The sequence below is a fragment of the Cavia porcellus genome, unplaced genomic scaffold (genome assembly GCF_034190915.1).
Source record: "Cavia porcellus strain 051 isolate PalLab524CR breed Dunkin Hartley unplaced genomic scaffold, mCavPor4.1 scaffold_17, whole genome shotgun sequence".
NCBI classification, from domain to species: Eukaryota; Metazoa; Chordata; class Mammalia; order Rodentia; family Caviidae; genus Cavia; species Cavia porcellus.
In genome coordinates, this window is record NW_026947500.1 from 71,469,708 (window position 1) to 71,487,873 (window position 18,166).

Genomic DNA, 18,166 nt, shown 5'->3' on the forward strand with positions numbered 1-18,166 from the left:
GGACTGCGCTAATCCCGCAGAGCCCAGGAGCCTTGGGGGCCACAGATACTGTCCCATCTGGCTGCTGACTAGAGTCTGTTGACCTAAGCGACTCAGAGGATGGAGGTGCTCACAGATCCAGGGTCCTAAGCACACAAGAGAATTCAAGCCTTCCTATTCAGAAAGGGAAACTGATGCTCAGAGAGGAGAAACAAAAAAAACTTTAAGGGGACATAGCAAGAGCTGGGCCTGGTGGCACACATCTGTGACCCCAGCACTCGGGAGGCTGAGGCGGGAGGATCACTGTGAGTTCGAGGTCAGCCTGGGCTACACAGTCAGACCCTGTCTCAAAAATAAATAAAGTAATAAAGAAAAGTAAAGTAAAATAGGCTGGGAACAGAGCTAAGAGCAAAAGGTCTATGTTCCACCCCACAAAAAAATAATACTAATTATAGATCAAGGGGCTTTAGCGAAAGGTATTTATTTCTCAGTGCTGGGAGGCAGGAAGGCCAGGATCAAGGCTATAGCTACGTCCAGTCCTGGCGAAGGTTTCTCTTGCTGTGAAGTTACCTCTTGTCACGTCTGCTCTCAGGGCGGGGATGGAGCTCAGCGGCACAGCACCTGCCTGGCAAGTTCAAGGTCCCAGTTCAATTCCGGGTACCAGGAAAAAAAAAATCTTTGCTCTGCCCTCCTCTCCAGTTCTGGAGATTGAACCCTGGGCTTTCACACTGACCTACATCCCCAGCCCTCTTTATTTTTCATCGATGTCCTCCTCGTTCTTTTTGGTTTTTTGATGATGTGGTTCGAGTTGGCCTTGGGTTCACTCTGGAGCCCAGGCTGGTCTCGAATTCACAGCGATCCTCCTGCCTCAGCCTCCCGAGTGCAGGTATGACAGGCGTGCACCGCCACACCTGCTTAGGATTTTTACTTTGAGATGGGGTCTCCTTAAATCCCTGAGTCATCCAGGCTGGATTTGAACTTGAGATGGTTTGTACCTCAACTTCCAGTCACACCTCTGGCCTCCAGAGACCCAGCTGTCCAGCCAGGACCTGTGTCCTAACCCCACACCTTGGAATCAATGAGTGTAGCCACTGAGTCCAAGCAACCCCAGGACCCAATCCCTTTCCAAAGTCCCACCTCTGAACATGTGTGCCTTTTGGGGGACATCTAGATCTAAATCATCATGTAAAGTCACATGGGCCTAGCGTGGGGGTGCACACCTATCATCCCAGCACTGAGGAGCTGAGACAGGAGGATGGCCAGGAGCTAAAACCCAGCCTGGGTAACACAGTGAGCCCAAGACCAGCTTGAGCAACACAGCAAAACTCTGTCTCAAGAAACAAAAACAGGGCTGTAGATTTAGCAGCTCAGTTGCACAGCGCCCACCTAACAAATGTGAGGTCCTGAGCTCAATTCATGGTACCGCAAAACTAAGGTCACTAAGCCCATCCATGTGGACCCAGCAACACATCCTCCCAAATTCCCAGCCTCCAAATTCTATGCCACGGAGGGGCTTTAACACAAGACTTTCAGCAGGACACAGTTTAAGCCCAAGGCTGTGACACAGTCACAGGGCTGGGGGACAGTGTGGGCCACTGCTGTGTAGCACAGCCTCAAGGTCACAGGGGTCTCTGTGACTTCACCCCTAAGACTTAAGGGGACCAGGTGTGCCCACCCACTACTCCTATCTGGCAGTTGCTAGATGCGGTTTGAACGTCTGAACTTGCCATGGCTGTCGGTCCTGAGGACACAGGAAAGTCTCCCTCTGGGGTCCAGACCCCTCCCTCCCACTCCTCGTCCCGGAACCCTGATGGCACACACAAGTGTGCTCACTTAGGTAACCAACTCCCAGCCCAGCAGGTGAGTCTGGGGGCCGGGAGGGGGAGTCCAAACCTGGCCCAAAGTTGCAGGACCAGTGCTAAGGACTGGTGTGACCTGGGTCTTCCCCAAAGGTGCTGGACACGGGAGAACATCTGATGGTCCCCATGGAGGTGCACCCCAAAGGGGCTCTGTGGAAGTTCCTGCTGTCGGGGGCCATGGCCGGGGCGGTCTCCCGCACGTGCACTGCGCCTCTGGACCGAGTAAAGGTTTACATGCAGGTGTGTGCCCAAGAGGCCCAGCAGGGAGAGGGTCTGGGGGCGGTGCAGGTGGCCTTGAAGGGACTCGGGAGGGGGCCCCCGGAGGTGACACTGGATGGGAGTTGTGTTGGGGACCGGTTGTAAGGACCCTACTGCGCGGAGGTTTTGGGGTCCAGGGAATCGGGGATGGGCAGTGGGGAGCAGGGTTTTCTGGATGGGTTTGAAGACTAAATGGGACGCCGAGGTGTCACACAGCTGCCATTCCAGCCCTCCAGGAGGCCGAGGCAGGAAGACGGAAAGTCTGAGTCCAGGCTGGGCACCTAATAAGCTAATGTCTCAAATTTTTTAAAGAAGGGCTGAGAATCTAGTTCAGTGTGCAAAGGTTTTGGGGTTTCCTCTTCAGTCTCCAAAAGAGGAAAATAAAACAGAGAAAATGAAGCTGGGAATTGGGCGGATGTCGGGCGGGTGGGTGAAGGTGGGGATGGGGTAGGAGAGAAGATCAGCTGGTGCTCCTCTGGGGACCCCCAGGTATACTCGTCCAGAAACAACCTCCTGAACCTGCTGGGAGGCCTGCGGAGCATGATCCAGGAGGGGGGCGTCCTCTCGATGTGGCGGGGCAACGGTATCAACGTGCTCAAGATCGCGCCCGAGTACGCCATCAAGTTCTCGGTCTTCGAGCAGGTGGGGAGCCGTCCAGCCTGGACCCCAGAAGTCCAGCTCCTAATCCCCGGACACCCCCCACCCTGCAGCCCTTCTCTTTGGGTTCGGGGCAGGAAGCCCTGGCCTCTCTCACTGGGCTCTCTCCCACTCAGTGCAAGCATTATTTCTGTGGGGAGCAGAGGGCGCCCCCCTTCCAGGAGCGGCTGCTGGTGGGCTCCCTGGCCGCGGCCATCTCGCAGACACTCATCAACCCCATGGAGGTGAGCGACCCCCATCTCCCCTCTCCTGCTTTCCTTTCCTCTTCTCCTCCTCCTCCTCTCTCCCCTCCCCCCTCCCCCCCACCCTCCAGCCCTGACCATTGTGAGCTAAGTGCCCAGCTTTGACCTGGCACAGTCAGGCACTGTGCACTGGACATCCGCCCCTTCAATGACCCAAGATGGACCTTTGAAATTTAATTTACTAAGTTCCTATGTATATCTAGTTGATTCGGGGCCTTTCTAATCCCCCCCCATCAATGGTATTGAACCCAGAGCCTTCCCAAAGAGCTACATTGCACAGTCCCTCCCTCCTTATTTTCTGAGACAGGGCCTTGCCAACGGCTAGATTGCCCAGACTGAGCTCCAATTTGTGATCCTCTTGCCTCAGCCTCCCGTTAGGATTATAGGTGTGTGCTACCATGCCCAGCAACTTGGCACCTCAAATCAACAGGATGCTGGGCATGGTGACAATTGCCTGTAATCCCAGCACTCAAGAGGCTGAGGCAGGAGGATCACAAGTTCAAAACCAGCCTGGACTATATAACAAGAGTATGTTTTTTATAAAATAAATAAGTAACAGGGTGTGGTAGCGCACGCTTATAATTCCAGCACTTGGGAGGCTGAGGCAGAAGGATCCAGGAGCTGGGAGCCAGCCTGCGCTATAAAGTGTGTTCAAGACCAGCCTGAACTACACAGCAAGACCCTGCCTCAAAATAAAAAATTAAAAATTAAAAAAACAGAAGGAAAGCGAACACAGAACTCCCTCGGCCCATATCCATTCCCTGACCCCTTTGACTCAGTTGCCACATGAGCTCTGGAACCCACAACTCCAGGTGTAGCAGGCAGGCTCAGGACAAGGAGTGAGACGGGCCAGGGGTTAGAACCCTGCTCTTGGCACCCTGGGCCTCCGTACCCTCGATTCCAGCATCTGTAGGGCGGGGTGGGGGACGATGACAGTCACTGCTGAGGTCATGAAGAAGATTAAGTGAACCCCACCCTCTCCAGGTCCTCAAGACCAGGATGACCCTGCGCCGGACCGGCCAGTACATGGGGCTGCTGTACTGCACGCGGCAGATCGTGAAGCGGGAGGGCGCCCGGGCCCTGTACCGCGGCTACCTGCCCAACATGCTGGGGATCATGCCCCACGCTTGCACTGACCTCGCCGTGTACAAGGTACGCGCCCTGCAGAGCCGCATAAGAACGACACCTCTTGTCCCACATGTCTAGGTCGAGGGCTCGCGGCGGCAGCTCTTAAGGATGGTATTCTTGTCCCTTGTCTTGCAGGCACTACAGTACTTATGGCTGAAATCAGGCAGGGATATGGAGGACCCCAGCAGCCTGGTCAGTCTGTCCTCTGCGACACTGGCCACAACCTGTGGACAGGTGGCCAGTTACCCACTGACTTTGGTGCGCACGCGGATGCAGGCCCAAGGTCAGCCTGGCCCTGGTGGCCACTGCGCCTGCCCTTGTGTCCTCTCCCTTGACACAAGGATTCTTCTTGATTTCCTCATCCTCTTGACCTGACTCCTGGGCCTGTTCAGCCCCGCACTCAACAAGACTTTTTTTTTTGATACCGGGGATCGAACTCACGACTTAGCATTTCCCAAGCAGGCACTTTTGCTGCTGGGCTAAACCCCTGGCCCTAAGACTTTTTTCTTTTTTTTTTTTTTTTTTTTGCTACCAGTAATTGAACCCAAGTCCTTTCCAGTTAGCTACATCCCCAGCTTGTTTTTTTTTTTTTTTTTTTTGAGCTAGGGTCTTGCTAAATTGCCCAGACTCAAACCTGTGCACCTCCTGCCTCAGCTTCACAGACTATTGGGATTACAGGTGGCAGACAGCGCCATGCCCAGCTGCACCAAGACTATATTCAGGCATCAGTTTGATCTCAGGTCGCAGATCAGTACTTTCAGAAGTCACTACAGCTGGGCATGACTGTGCACATCTGTAAATCCAGCACTCTGGAGGCAGAAGCAAGAGGACGGCCTGTGTTACACAGTGACTTCAAGGCCAGCCAGAACTACAAAGGAGGAGACCCTATCTCAAAAAATAAAAACAGGCAAAACAATCACTAACGCTAACATCTGTCTCCCACATAATTCCCTCAATAGGTGATCCAGACATTCACACTGACCCCCAAGAAACTCCCCAAATGACCTCCCGGTCTCACCAAATCAGAGCCAGTTCTGAGCCCGTTTCTGTCCCCACAGACATGGTGGAAGGAGGAGCCAAGCTCACCATGAGTGAAATCTTTCGAAAGATCCTGGCCGAGCAGGGTTGGCAGGGGCTGTATCGAGGCGTGACTCCCACCTTATTGAAGGTGTTGCCAGCGTGTGGCATCAGCTATACGGTGTACGAGGCAATGAAAAAAACATTGGGCGTATAGGCCACGAGCTGGATGGCACGGCCTAAGAAGGAATAGGACTGCAAGCCTCAGGGCCCCTGGGCCCAAAAGAACCCACCGGGGACACCAAAGAGACCACTGGTGCCGTTTTCGGTCTCAAAAGCCAGCTAGGGACTGGACTTAATGATATGTGGAGGGCCCTCCCCAGACCACAGCCTGAGACTTGAGTTTGGCATCCAGCCTGGTTTCTGCTTGGCTCCTCGTAGCTCCAGGACTAAATGCGGACTACGGAGAGAAGCGGATATAGTTTCTACTGGATATATCTGGGATTCGTGATTCCAGGAGGGGAGCTGGCAACCTGAGAATCCTTCGTTCCAAGGTGGGAGCCAGGGCTTGGATCCCTAAATTGAAGGCAGTAGGGAAGGAGTAAAGATGGGAAGAGGAGTTGGTCCCATAAATCTCCGATGATTAGGAGCTCTAGAATCCCTATGAGTTTCCTCCAACTCTCAGGCCACCTCGATTCTAGCAGCATTCAAGCTACAAGGCTTCAAGCAGGCCACGTGCCCGGCCTACCCAGCCAGGCTTCCTAGGCGCTAACCCAGACTGCAGGCCTGACTTCAGCTAGCCGGTCACCGCCGCCCACGTAGACTGCCATTCACCCTGGCTCCAGCTAATCCCCTCACTCGTTCTAGTGACCGACTCCGCCCCAATGCCGCTGCGCTTCCATTGGCTGCCACCAAAACTGGGCAATTTTACTTCCTTTATTGCCACTTGCACAGAGTAGTGTCAGTCATCTAACACCCGCCCCCGTCGCTCAACTATTGGTTTAAGAAGTGAAAGCTAGAAAAGGATTCTGGTTTATAAGAAAAGCAATCAAGAGCAAATCCAAGCTCGTCACTCTATATTCATTAGTGATTGGTTTAAATTGACTGACAATCACCACAACCACTGGCTCTCTTGTAGGTTCATTGGCTGTGTGCACGACAAGCGCCCGCCCTACCAGTCCTAAGAGATCTTTGCTAAGCCCCGCCTTCCAGCCCACGTGACTCTTCGGCGCCATCAATGTAATTCCGAAGCCGCCCCGGGAATCTAGAACTCACACCTCATTGGGCGGCCTGCCTTCCCAGACTGCCACGATTTGCTCGTCCAGCGCAGGCAACCCGCAGCCCATTGCGTCTAAGAATCGTCAGTCACTGGGCGCCTTCCGCCCACTCTCTCTCGGGGCACTCCCATTGGCCGCCCGCTTCGAAGGCCCGTGATTGGTGTGCGGGGAGCGACGGCCGCCCCCCATTGGCCCAGCTGCACCGTCCGTCACGCCGCCGGCGGGAGGGGGCGACCCTCTCCCCCTCGTCGTCTTCCCTGCCGCTGGGTTCCCAGAGTGCTCCGCGGCCGTGTGGAGCGAGGCCTTGTTCCCGCGTTGAGCCGCCGCCGCCGCCGCCGCCTCCTCCTTAGCTTCAGCCTCCGCGCCAGGCCCGGCCCCGCCGCGCCATGTCGGACTACAGCACGGGAGGACCCCCGCCCGGGCCGCCGCCCCCCACCGGGGGAGGTGGGGGAGCTGGGGGAGGCCCTCCGCCGGGCCCGCCGGGCGCGGGGGACCGGGGCGGCGGCGGCCCTGGTGGCGGCGGCCCGGGCGGGGGCTCTGCCGGGGGCCCCTCGCAGCCGCCCGGCGGGGGCGGTCCGGGCACCCGCAAAGACGCGTTTGCCGACGCCGTGCAGCGGGCCCGCCAGGTGAGGAGGCCGCGGGCCGTAGGGGCGCGCGCGCGCCGGCGGGGGAGGGGGTGGGGGTCACGTGCGCGCGCGCGGGGTCGCCGGGGGCGGGGGCCCGAGGCCGTCGCCGGGTCACGTGGGTTTGGCAGGCGGGGTCCTGGCCTTCCCGTGGGTTTCTCGCGGGTGACCCCCCCTCAGGGGGTAGGGGCGTACTGGGGGTCCCCAAGAGCAGCCCCTGAGCGTGTAGGGAGCCCGGAGTTGGGGCACCCACTTTGGATCTCCTTTAGACTTAGGAGGACGTGCATGCTCCAGTCCCCTGGAGAAAAAGGGCGCTCCTTCCCGAGTGAAGGGTCTTGCTTTTGCGCCCTGCCATTTCCACATGAGAGCCAGGGGCTGCGTTTGACCCCAATTCTCCCATTACCCCCCACGCTAGGACGAAGGGACTTGCAGGGGCAGTCCCACATCTTGTTTGGAAAGTGTTGCGGGGGGGATCTTTTTTCGCCCAAAGTGGCTGATCATTTGGGTGAAATGGGGAAGAAGAGCCTACCGATTGGCCCTGGGTGGCTTTGGGAAAATGGAGAGGGTCCCGTGGCCGCGTTTTCAGGCGTGATGGCAACAGGAAGTGTCACACATTGGGTTCCCCGGCCCTTAGAATGGGCAGACCTTTCAGGAAGCAGATCGGCTGTGTGGGCCCGACTCTTCGAGGTTGTCCCAGTGCCTCCGGGCTGAGAACTGGCTCCTCCCAAGGTGGGAGGATCCGTTAGACGCCAGCGGTTTCCCCAGGTGTGGTCTCTGGCCGCCTCGCCTCCGGAGTGAGAGTCGGTTGTAAGATGCATTTGATTTGGTTGCCCCTTCCCCAAAATCTTGATTCTGAGGCAGCTTTAGCTGGGGAAGTTGGTCCTGTCAGTTGGGGTGCTCTATGATAGCATCCCAAGAGATTGGTCTCATGGTAAGCATTTGTTAAAATTATTTTTGAGAGCGTTGGAAAAATAGATTCTGAACTCAAAAGATTTGGGCTGCGGTCTTAAGTTTTATTTACTGGGTGAAAGTTTATTTGAAAGTTACTGTTAGTGTATCTAAAATGTAGCATGTGTATTCAGAGGGGCCTTTGAGCCTTGGAAGGTGGCCCTCACCTGTAATCACCTAATCCCTTCACTCAGGAGGCTGAGAGGAGGCTAACCACAAGTTCAAGGCCAGCCTGGGCTACATAGTGAGTTTAAGGCCAGTCTGGATTTAAGACCCTGCCTCAAAAGAGGGTGGTGGTTTGTTTTGGTCACGTGAAGATTGCAGGTGCCTTGAGGCAAAACGTGCCCTGGTGTTTGTTCCATATACTTTTCGGGAAGGTTTTGGAAGGTGAGGGAGAGTTGTGCTGGTAGTTGGCGCGGAGAGAGAGCTGAAGTCGCACATTCCAGCTGTCTGTTTGCAGCTGGGTGCCTGCATGTGTTCCTGCTCTTGGGGGTGACCCCAAGACCCTCCCTCAAACCAGAGCTGCTGTTTCTGTGACCCCTCGGAAAAGAATCCGTATGGATGTCAGCCTGGCTGCAACAGCCACGGCCCAGATCTCACCAAGAAAGGGTGAGGGGAGATGTCGGGGTTCCTAGAGGCCTTCTGAAGTCTCCTTCCGGGGCGCTTCACACCTGCAGGCTCTTCCCCAAGTGAGGGAGCAGCTCCTCCCAGCCGCAGCCACCCCCGAGCTGCTGGGCTCGGGGTGGTAATTTTTCTGTGCTTTCTACTTACTTCCAGATCGCAGCCAAAATTGGAGGCGATGCCGCCACAACCGTGAATAACAGCACTCCTGATTTTGGTTTTGGGGGCCAAAAGAGACAGTTGGAAGATGGAGGTAACTCCTGGCAGGTGCCTTCCCATTGGGAGGCCAAGCCAGGGCAGGGGCAGCACTTGATCCCGTGGCTGGCTGGGGCGCAGAGTGGGCGCTGCTGTGCAGTCTCCTAAACCCTCGCTGAGCCCAGCTTTGTTCCTTGTGTTTTGTCTGCCACCCTGAGGTGTCAGGTGACTGAGGAGGGTAGATTGATTGTGGCTGGGGCCAACTTGTAAGTTCCCAAGATCGTTGTCCCATAGTGGGAGGCCAGGGAGCCAGGGAGCCTGCCTGCCACTGTTGGTCCAGCCCTAGGACACCACGTAGGGGACAGCCAGTGACCTTCCACTTCTGACCAAAAGCCCCCTGGCCCTCAGGCAGGCCTAGTCTGAAATAAACTGGGAGAACTCAGCACCACCGTCACTGTCCACTTGTTAAAATGGGCTCGGGGTCTTCTTGGCAGGGTTGCCGAGGGGTGTGTGTGTATCCCCTGCCCCCCAGCCTGGTTTCTGTGTCTGTCTGGGCTCCCAGCAGGGAGGGGCACCAGTGTTGGGTGGGTAGGTTTGGCAGCTGACATCCTTCCTTCCACAGATCAGCCAGAAAGTAAGAAGCTGGCTTCGCAGGGAGACTGTAAGTTCGTTGGGTGACACGGGCATGGGCAGCTTCAGGGCTGGGGGCCGTGGGGAGGCCAGAGCAGGCCGCAATGAGCAGACAGCGCTGCTCTTCCATAGAAAGCCCCAGCATTCACGTTCCCGGGCACCTGTGCATTTAGGGATCCCAGAGCCCCCTGCGGCTGGGGCTGAAGCCTGTGTGAGACGGCCCTGCCTGGAACGCTTGTGTGGGGAGGGTCCGTAGTGCCCATCTGGTGTGGGAGCCAGCGCAGGACCCCGTGATAAGTAGCCATTGCCCTGCATGGGCAGGGGTGCCTTGCGACAGGCACGTGTGTGCCCAAAGAGGAACCCCGCCAACATTTCCTTGGGATTTCTCTCCACAGCGATCAGTTCTCAGCTCGGACCCATCCATCCTCCCCCACGGTGAGTTGTGGCGTGGTGCGTCCTCTGCAGTATGTACTTCCCATCTGAGGTACACCGTTGGGGGTCTTCTCCCATGGCAGCAGAAGGGGGGTGGAGAGCCCCCTCCGTGTTGTTGCTGCCGCCGCCAGGCCCAGGCTATGGCACGGACGGGCTCCGGGTGGTCTTGGCCCCCATCACGCCCTCTCGGGGCCTGGGGATGCCCAGGCCGAGGTCCCACCTTGGTCCACTCCGTGGTCTGGGCCCACGGTCTTTGCTACCTTTACATGGGTGAACCCGATCTGGGCTGTTTGAAAGGGGCCACAGCTTTTCTTTTCCCAACAGACTGATAGTTGTAAAATTATAAGTTAAAAAAGGACTTAACTGCAAAACAAACTGAGCGGGATATGTCAGCAGCTTCTCACTGAGACAGAGAGTGACTGTCGGCTTGCTGTAAAGACTCCCAAGCTCCTGCTCCCACTCTGAGCATGCGGGCTTCCGGCACAGACGGTCACTGGGGCTTCATCTCATCGGGCTGCTTAGGCCTTGGAGACTTGGTCCCCAGCTGTGGGCAGCAGGGTGTGCGCTGGAGGGGCAGGGCTGTGGCTTCCAGCAGGGCATTTGCTCTGAAGGACCCTCTCGGGCTCCTCTTTCCGGTCCTCCCGGGGGAGACTGACCCCCTGTGTCTCTGCAGAACTTCGATGACAGAAGAGTACAGGGTCCCGGATGGAATGGTTGGCTTAAGTGAGTGGGGGCTCCGTGGTGAGGGGCAGACTCACTGGCCTGGGGGGCTCCTGTGTCCCTCTCATGAGCAGGGAGGGCAGGAGAGCTCTGGGATGACTTGGGGGTCCCCCCCCTCAGAGGGGCTGCCCTAACCCCCTGTGCTGTGCTCTGCTGTGCTCTGGGCTCCCTCAGCTCATCTCTGCCTTTCTCCTTTTGTCTCCGTCTAGTCATTGGTAGAGGTGGTGAACAGATTAACAAAATCCAACAGGACTCGGGTTGTAAAGTCCAGATCTCCCCAGGTAAGTGTCGGAGGGCCCGCTTCCTGCCGGGCGGGCCGAGATGGGGGACTGGCGACTGGGCTCAGCCTTGGGCTTGAGCGCTTTTCTTTAAGGCTTTGATTTGTCCTGGGCCTCCGTGGAAGTCTGCGTGGCTTTTTACTGGGTGCTGATCGTGTGCCAGGCGCAGAGCAGTGCTGGGATCGGGACAGCGCTGCGGGAGTGGCTGGGAGTGGCTGGGCGGCCTCTCTTCCCGGCAGCGGCTCCCGCTGGTCTCGGGAGCTGTCACTGAAAAGAGATGCCCGCAACGGACCGAGAGACGGGTGCCCGGGGTGGGGTGAGAGGTGAGCCAGGCCTGGCTCTCAGGTCAGAGGGAGCCTCGCGGCCCTGGGCTGCGGCGCGGCCACCGGCAGGCACCTTGCTGAGGCATCTCAGCCGGGTGACCTGCGGAGTGGGCGTGGCGTGGGGTTCAGACCTAGAGCCCGCCTCCCGGCCCCTTGGTCTTTTTCTCCCGTGAAGGACTGAAGGTTTTTGTGTTTTTGCCTTGTTGTTGGTGGTGGTGGTGGTGTTTGGGAGTTTTTATTTTATTGTCAGGTTTCAGTTTTAGCTCCGCTGTAGGGAATCTGTGCCTGTGCTGCCTCCTGCCTCTTTCCCTGCGCCCGCCCTCCGCTCCTCAGCTGCTGTGTGCACGTTTCCCTCTCTGGTTGCCCCCCTTCTCCCCACCCCTCCATCCCCTTCTGGTTTCCCAATGTGTCACACACTTTGGTCCTTAGGTACACTTTCAGTTTTCACAACACAGACACGGTGCTTAACTGTGTCCTGTGTTTCACTTCAGGGTATTGTTTTAAGGTGCATCCGTGTAGCTGGAACGTGTCGAGCAGGGTAGTACTGTGTTGTATAAAAATACTGCATCTTTTTCACCCACCCATGAGTTTTTGGTTTTTTGTGATGGTCTCACTGTGTAGCCCAGGCTGGCCTTGAACTCCACGAGCAAGCCTGCCTCAGCCTCCCCAGTGGTGGGGTTGCAGGCATGCGTCACACACCTGGCTGGGCTGGAGGTTTCTTGACCGAGTCTTGCCTCAAGCCATGGGGGCAGGGGGATAAACTGGCTTCTGGAACCTTCCTCTTCACCCTCACAGGCCTGCCTAAGGTGTGGGCCTGGGTGGGCCCTGACCCTCACTTCTCTTCTCTCTAGACAGCGGTGGCCTGCCTGAGCGCAGTGTGTCCCTGACGGGAGCCCCAGAGTCCGTTCAGTAAGTCCCCAGTGGGCCCTCTGAGGAGGGGGCTGAACAGGGTTCCCGCTGCAGAGAAGTGGGCAGGTTGATTCCCACATCTGGGAAATCCCCGGGCCCTGTGTCTGACCCTCCTCTCTGATGTCTGGGGTGCACCTCCTCTTTGTGCTGGGTGGGGCGCTGGACCGTACTGCCCCTCCAGCAGCCATGTTCTGTTTTTCTCAGGAAAGCAAAGATGATGCTGGACGACATTGTATCGCGGGGTCGAGGGGGCCCCCCTGGCCAGTTCCATGACAACGCCAATGGGGGCCAGAACGGCACCGTGCAGGAGATCATGATTCCTGCAGGCAAGGCTGGCCTGGTCATCGGCAAGGGTGGGGAGACCATCAAGCAGCTGCAGGTGTGTGTGGGGCTGAGGCTGAGGCCGCACTGCTCCCGTGTCTGCACAGGCACACCCCGCCCCGTCCTGGGCGCGGGAGCCCCTGAGCACCGGTGCTGACGATTCCCCTTGGTTGTCTAGGAGCGTGCCGGGGTGAAGATGATCTTAATTCAGGACGGATCCCAGAATACAAATGTGGACAAACCCCTGCGGATCATCGGGGACCCTTACAAAGTGCAGGTAAGCACACCCCGGGGAACAGGGCTCAGGGTGTTTTGGGAGGCTGCCTGTCTGCTCTGTGTGGTGAGCACTCGGCCCAGGTCCCACCTTTGATCACTTACCTGGAGACACAGCTGCCCATTTGGGTAGCAGAGATGGAGCTCTGTGGGACATTGTGGTCTCCCGGGGGCTGTGCCTATGCCCACCACGCCCCCATCCTTGCAGCAAGCCTGCGAGATGGTGATGGACATCCTGCGGGAACGTGACCAGGGTGGTTTTGGGGACCGGAACGAGTATGGATCCCGGATCGGTGGAGGCATTGATGTGAGTCCTCGTCCACAGTGGTAGGGGAGGGAGGGACAGGAGGTGGGTGGTGGCCGCCCCTCTCAGGGCCCCTGGGGAGAGAAGTGGACGCAGCCCTTGTCTCCCTGTCGCCTCAGGTCCCCGTGCCCAGGCATTCTGTCGGGGTAGTCATTGGCCGGAGTGGTGAAATGATCAAGAAAATCCAGAATGACGCAGGGGTGCGAATTCAGTTCAAGCAAGGTCAGGCTGAGCCTGGGGCATTGGTCAGCCACGTGGGTGGGCAACGGGCCCCTGTCAGGGCACGGTCACAGCTCGGGGCCCACCCCACCTGCCCACAGTCCTTCCTTGGAGGCCGATCGGAGGTAGTGAGGCTTGGTGGGCAGGCAGCAGCCTCCGGGCCCTTCTCTCGGGCCCCCAGCAGAGCACACCTAGTCTCTGAGTTCCTCTGGGGCAGCTATGTTCCAGGCGGCCATATGGGTCTTTCCAAGTCCACAGGGAGCATACTGCTGTCCCCACTAAACAGCCCAGCACCATAAGGCAGCCCAGGGCCCTTGCTCGACTGGGTCACACTGCTGTGCCAACTCGGACCCTCGCCAGCCCACATGTAGGCCTCTGAGCAGCACGTCTGTGGGCAGAGGTGCACACATGCCCACACAGCTCCTTGGAAATGTGTTCTGGAAAATTGCTCAGTGGGAACTGGGTGCTGAGGCATGAGCTCTAACTGGCCTGCCTGGCCCCTAGTCTGGGCCGGCCCCCAGGATTGGCACCTCCCTCTGGACCTGCAGGCAGCTGGCTGGGCCAGGGTCTCAGGAGTCACAGATAGGGAGTTTGGTTTGTCTCTGAAATTGTTCTCTCTGCTCCCTGGTGCCTCAGATGATGGCACAGGACCCGAGAAGATTGCTCACATCATGGGTCCCCCGGACAGGTGTGAGCACGCAGCCCGGATTATCAACGACCTCCTGCAGAGCCTGAGGGTAGGTGGCCCGGGGGCCTCTGGCTGGGCTGTAGAACCCAGGGCCAGGCCCATTCCCTGAATCCTTCCTTCCTGTCCACAGAGTGGTCCCCCAGGCCCTCCAGGAGGGCCGGGCATGCCCCCAGGAGGCCGAGGCCGGGGCCGAGGCCAAGGCAGCTGGGGCCCCCCTGGCGGGGAGATGACCTTCTCCATCCCCACCCACAAGTGCGGGCTGGTCATCGGCCGAGGTGAGTCCGCCCCTGCCTTCCTGCCCAGGAAGCGCCCTGTGCCTACCCGGCGCCACCACCTCTCACTGCCACCCCGTCCACAGGGGGTGAGAACGTGAAAGCCATAAACCAGCAGACGGGCGCTTTTGTGGAGATCTCACGGCAGCTGCCACCCAACGGGGACCCCAACTTCAAACTGTTCATCATCCGGGGCTCACCCCAGCAGATTGACCACGCCAAGCAGCTCATCGAGGAGAAGATTGAGGTGCGCTGCAGGGGGCTCTGCAAGCCTGGCGCCACCCCAGCTCCTTTTACCCCTGACCACCTCCTCTCCGCTCCTGCAGGGTCCACTGTGCCCCGTCGGACCAGGACCAGGGGGACCAGGCCCTGCTGGTCCCATGGGGCCCTTCAACCCTGGCCCTTTCAATCAGGGGCCTCCAGGGGCCCCCCCACAGTGAGTATTCCCCTCCCCTTTCTGGGAGTCGGGCCAGGGTCGCTGTGCTGTTTAGAAAAGGGACAGAGGCCTTGTCCAGGTCCCACCAAACGGTCCTCTCCATAGACAGACACACAGCCGCGGTGGTACCCCGAGCTGCAGGCTCCGCGATGCAGGGGGTCCCTGCCCTGGGCCGCCACGGTCTCACCCACCTGTCCCTGATGTGTCCTTGAGTCAGCAGTCGGGCCGCCTCATGGAGTGCGGGGCCTGGGCCTCTGGGCCCTGCCATTGCCCCACAGGTGGCTCCGCTTTGGTCACCGCAGCCCCTCACGTGTCCTTTCTCTGTCCCAGCGCCGGTGGCCCCCCTCCTCACCAGTACCCACCTCAGGGCTGGGGCAATACCTATCCCCAGTGGCAGCCGCCCGCTCCTCATGACCCAAGTAAGTGGCCCGGGCTTGGGGCTGGGGCCCTGACCCCCTGGTCCCTTCCTGCCTCCTGGATGCCCCTCTTGCCCGCAGACAAAGCTGCCGCTGCCGCCGCAGACCCCAACGCCGCCTGGGCCGCCTACTACTCGCACTACTACCAGCAGCCCCCCGGCCCGGTGCCCGGCCCCGCCCCTGCCCCTGCGGCACCGCCCGCCCAGGGCGAGCCCCCGCAGCCGCCACCCGCCGGCCAGTCGGACTACACCAAGGCCTGGGAGGAGTACTACAAGAAGATCGGTGAGGCTGGGCCGCCTGGCTGGCCAGGACTGGACGGGGTGGGGTGCGGGCGGGGTGAGGCGGGGCGGGACCCCACTGACCACCACACACCCCCCAGGCCAGCAGCCGCAGCAGCCAGGCGCGCCCCCGCAGCAGGACTACACCAAGGCCTGGGAGGAGTACTACAAAAAGCAAGGTGAGTGCTTCGAGGCTACCCAGCAGTGGGGGGACAGATACTGGCCCATGACAGCAGCCGCTCACGCCCTGCCCGCCCACCCACAGCGCAAGTGGCCACTGGAGGGGGCCCAGGCGCGCCCCCTGGCTCCCAGCCCGACTACAGCGCCGCCTGGGCCGAGTATTACCGGCAGCAGGCCGCCTACTACGGACAGACCCCCGGGCCCGGCGGCCCGCAGCCGCCGCCCGCCCAGCAGGGACAGCAGCAGGCAAGTGGGAACTGCCACCCTCCTCCTCCTCCTTTCTCCTTCCAACCCCCGGCCACCGTGCACCCTGCCTTAGTGGGGAGCGCCGGAAACCCCTTCCCCTGCGGGGTGTGCCCTTGATGCCGCCCCGCGGGGCCGCCGCCGAGGTCTCTGAGTGCCCAGCCCCGCCGCCACCGCCGGGAGCGCCCGGGGCGGAGGGCACCGGAGGAGGCCGCCCGCCCCGCCCGCCTCTTGTTCCTGTGTCCGCTGCCATGATGCTGGGGAGCACCGCCACGGAGGGACTGTGTGCTGGTGGGTAGGAGCCGGCCGCACCCAGGGCCAGGCGCCACCACGCTGCGCCCCCGGAAGTGACGTCCATCCATCCTCCCCACCGCGCCACTCTGGTTTTCGTTCTTCTGATTCTCTCACTTCTCAAAGCCACGACCTCACCCGGTGTCCGAGTGACTGCGTCGTAGGGGGCCCGGCCCGGCCCAGCGAGTGAGCTGGGACCCCAGGGTCCCCGGGCCCCCACCCGCCGCCGCTCTCCGCCCGCTGCCCGCGCCGCCTCTGTGTCCTGGTCCTGTCTGTGAAGGGGGCACGACGATCGCTGCCACCTTCCAACCTACCTCACAGGGGTGTTGTGGGGACACCGTGATCTCTGAATGTTGGTGTGACGCCGGGAGCCGCCCACCTGCCGCCCTTCCCCAGACAGAGGGCACCCCTCGCCATCCGCGCCCCCCCCTCCCCCCCCCCCCGTCCCCTGTCGCCTCTGCCTCTCTCTGCTCAGCCCCAAGTCCAGCGCAGGGCGCCGGGCCGAGCCAAGGCCCGGCCCCGCCGTCCCCTGCCCTCCCATCCCAGAGTGACCGATTCCTCTCTCCCTCTCCGCAGGCTCAGTGAATCGAATGAATGTGAATTCTTCATCTGTGAAAAGTCTTTACTTTGTTTTTCTCCTCCATTTGTTCTGTCGAGGGCTTTCTGGGTTGGCTGTCCAGGAAGTGGTCCAGGGGAGGGTGACGGCCGCCAGGGGCCCGAGGTGGCGGCTCGGCCTGGCCCTCACCCTCCCACCTTCCCTTCCCAGTGCGGGCTCCACGCTGAGCCAGCCTTAGAAGAGCTGAGAATTAGATCTGTGCCCAGCCTCTGCAGCTTCCCAAAAGCCAGCCGAGCAGGCTATAAACTGATAGAGAGAGGTGTCCGTCCCCAGCCCTGGCAGCGCCCGGGCAGGACCCCGTGTCCGCCCGCCCCAGCCGCCTTCGTTTTTAAAATAAACTTCGAAAAGGAAAAACGTAACTCTTGCTACATTTTTTTCTGTTTTTGGTTTTGCCTTTCTCGCTCTCCTGTCCTTCCTCTCTCCCTGCGCTGGGCCCAGAACATTCCTAGGACCAGGTGTCGGTGTGCAGGGTCCCCGCTGCTCCCCCAGCTCCCCTCCCCTCCCAGGACTGATCTGGTCTTTAATCTTTTCATCTGTTCAAGACAAGATTGAAACTGAAACAATGAGAACAAAAAATTGTACGGCAGTTTTTACTTTTTATCGCTCGTTTTTAACTTCACAAAATAAATGATCACAAAACCTCCCGTGTCTGCTGGGTGCCGTCCGTCTGTCTGTCCTGCCCCGCCCCGTCCCGTAGAGTTTTGAAGCAGATGTTTGTTCTTTATAGATGTTGTTTAAAAAGAAAAAGCCTGGTAATGGTGATTGGAAATTACTTGCTTTGTGTTGTTTTTGTTTTTGTTTTTCTAAGAAAACAAATATAAAATAGTTTTCTGCAGGTGCATTGTGCTTTCTTAAACTCTCCCTCCCCACCCCACCCCCTTCTTTTTGGTTAAATAAAGTGCTTTTTGTTTAAAAAAGAAAACAACCCTGCATGCCCGCCGCAGTTGTGTTTGTGGGAAGCAGCCTGAGGGGTGCGGGGCTTGGGGAGGGGGTAGGTGGGTGCCACCCACAGTTGGCAGCACAGGTGGGACGGGGTGTGGCCTGGCAGCCCTGCCTTCCTTGCCACCACGGGAATCGGGCACCCTGAGCCCCGGGGACAGGTGTTCCCATGGACACCGCTGCCAGCATGGAGGCTGGCTGCTGCCACCCTCCAGGGAAGCCGCCGAGGCCGAGGTGGGGGACCCTCGGGGCCACGTTCCAATCCTGGTCCCGCCGGACGTGGCTCATGCCTGTAGCCGAGGCTGAGGCAGGAGGGTCGCTGCAAGCTCCAGGCCAATCTGGGCTACAGACTGAGCTCAAGGCCAGCCTGAGCTGCACAAGAGACCCTGTCTCAGAGAGAAAAAGCACAAAAGACCAACCGCCCCTGCGAGGCCCGCCCAGGAGCCTTTATAGCTGCCGCCTCTAGGTGGGGCTGTGGGCCGGCGCTGCCCAGGTGTGCCCGCACCTGCTCTGAGCGCGGGGAGGGATGGGCCGGCCAGGTGTGTCCGCACCTGCTCCGAGCGCGGGGAGGGAGGCGCCGCCCAGGTGTGCCCG

General features: G+C 59.4%; 2 protein-coding genes and 1 long non-coding RNA gene across 4 annotated transcripts; 2 read left to right on the forward strand and 1 right to left on the reverse strand.

The window, feature by feature from the left end:
- Positions 1-444: 444 nt before the first annotated feature.
- LOC134471058 (uncharacterized) lies at positions 445-5,372 on the reverse strand. Its single transcript, XR_010040401.1, has 3 exons — positions 5,210-5,372; positions 4,133-4,347; positions 445-604 (listed from the first exon to the last, which is right to left on the reverse strand). It is a non-coding gene; the product is annotated as an uncharacterized LOC134471058 (long non-coding RNA).
- Positions 1,670-5,364, forward strand: Slc25a41 (solute carrier family 25 member 41). The gene is made up of 7 exons (XM_003461110.4): positions 1,670-1,839; positions 1,932-2,078; positions 2,586-2,738; positions 2,870-2,977; positions 3,980-4,147; positions 4,259-4,406; positions 5,182-5,364. Exons 1-7 carry the CDS (start codon positions 1,708-1,710, stop codon positions 5,355-5,357), a joined length of 1,032 nt encoding a protein of 343 aa, XP_003461158.3. The 5' UTR covers positions 1,670-1,707; the 3' UTR covers positions 5,358-5,364.
- Positions 5,373-6,670: 1,298 nt separating the features above from the next.
- Khsrp (KH-type splicing regulatory protein) lies at positions 6,671-17,468 on the forward strand. 2 transcript variants are annotated; one of them, XM_063228753.1, is made up of 20 exons: positions 6,686-6,819; positions 6,943-7,043; positions 8,766-8,862; positions 9,427-9,465; positions 9,830-9,869; positions 10,540-10,589; positions 10,796-10,867; positions 12,039-12,096; positions 12,301-12,475; positions 12,596-12,694; positions 12,899-12,997; positions 13,114-13,216; positions 13,850-13,950; positions 14,032-14,176; positions 14,260-14,420; positions 14,500-14,609; positions 14,940-15,028; positions 15,107-15,307; positions 15,405-15,482; positions 15,569-17,468. In XM_063228753.1, the coding sequence occupies exons 1-20, from the start codon at positions 6,804-6,806 to the stop codon at positions 15,844-15,846; spliced, it is 2,112 nt and encodes a 703-aa protein (XP_063084823.1). In that variant the 5' UTR covers positions 6,686-6,803; the 3' UTR covers positions 15,847-17,468. The 2 variants fall into 2 exon arrangements, with proteins under 2 accessions (XP_063084821.1, XP_063084823.1); XM_063228751.1 differs by having other exon boundaries at positions 6,671-7,043.
- Positions 17,469-18,166: the final 698 nt, after the last annotated feature.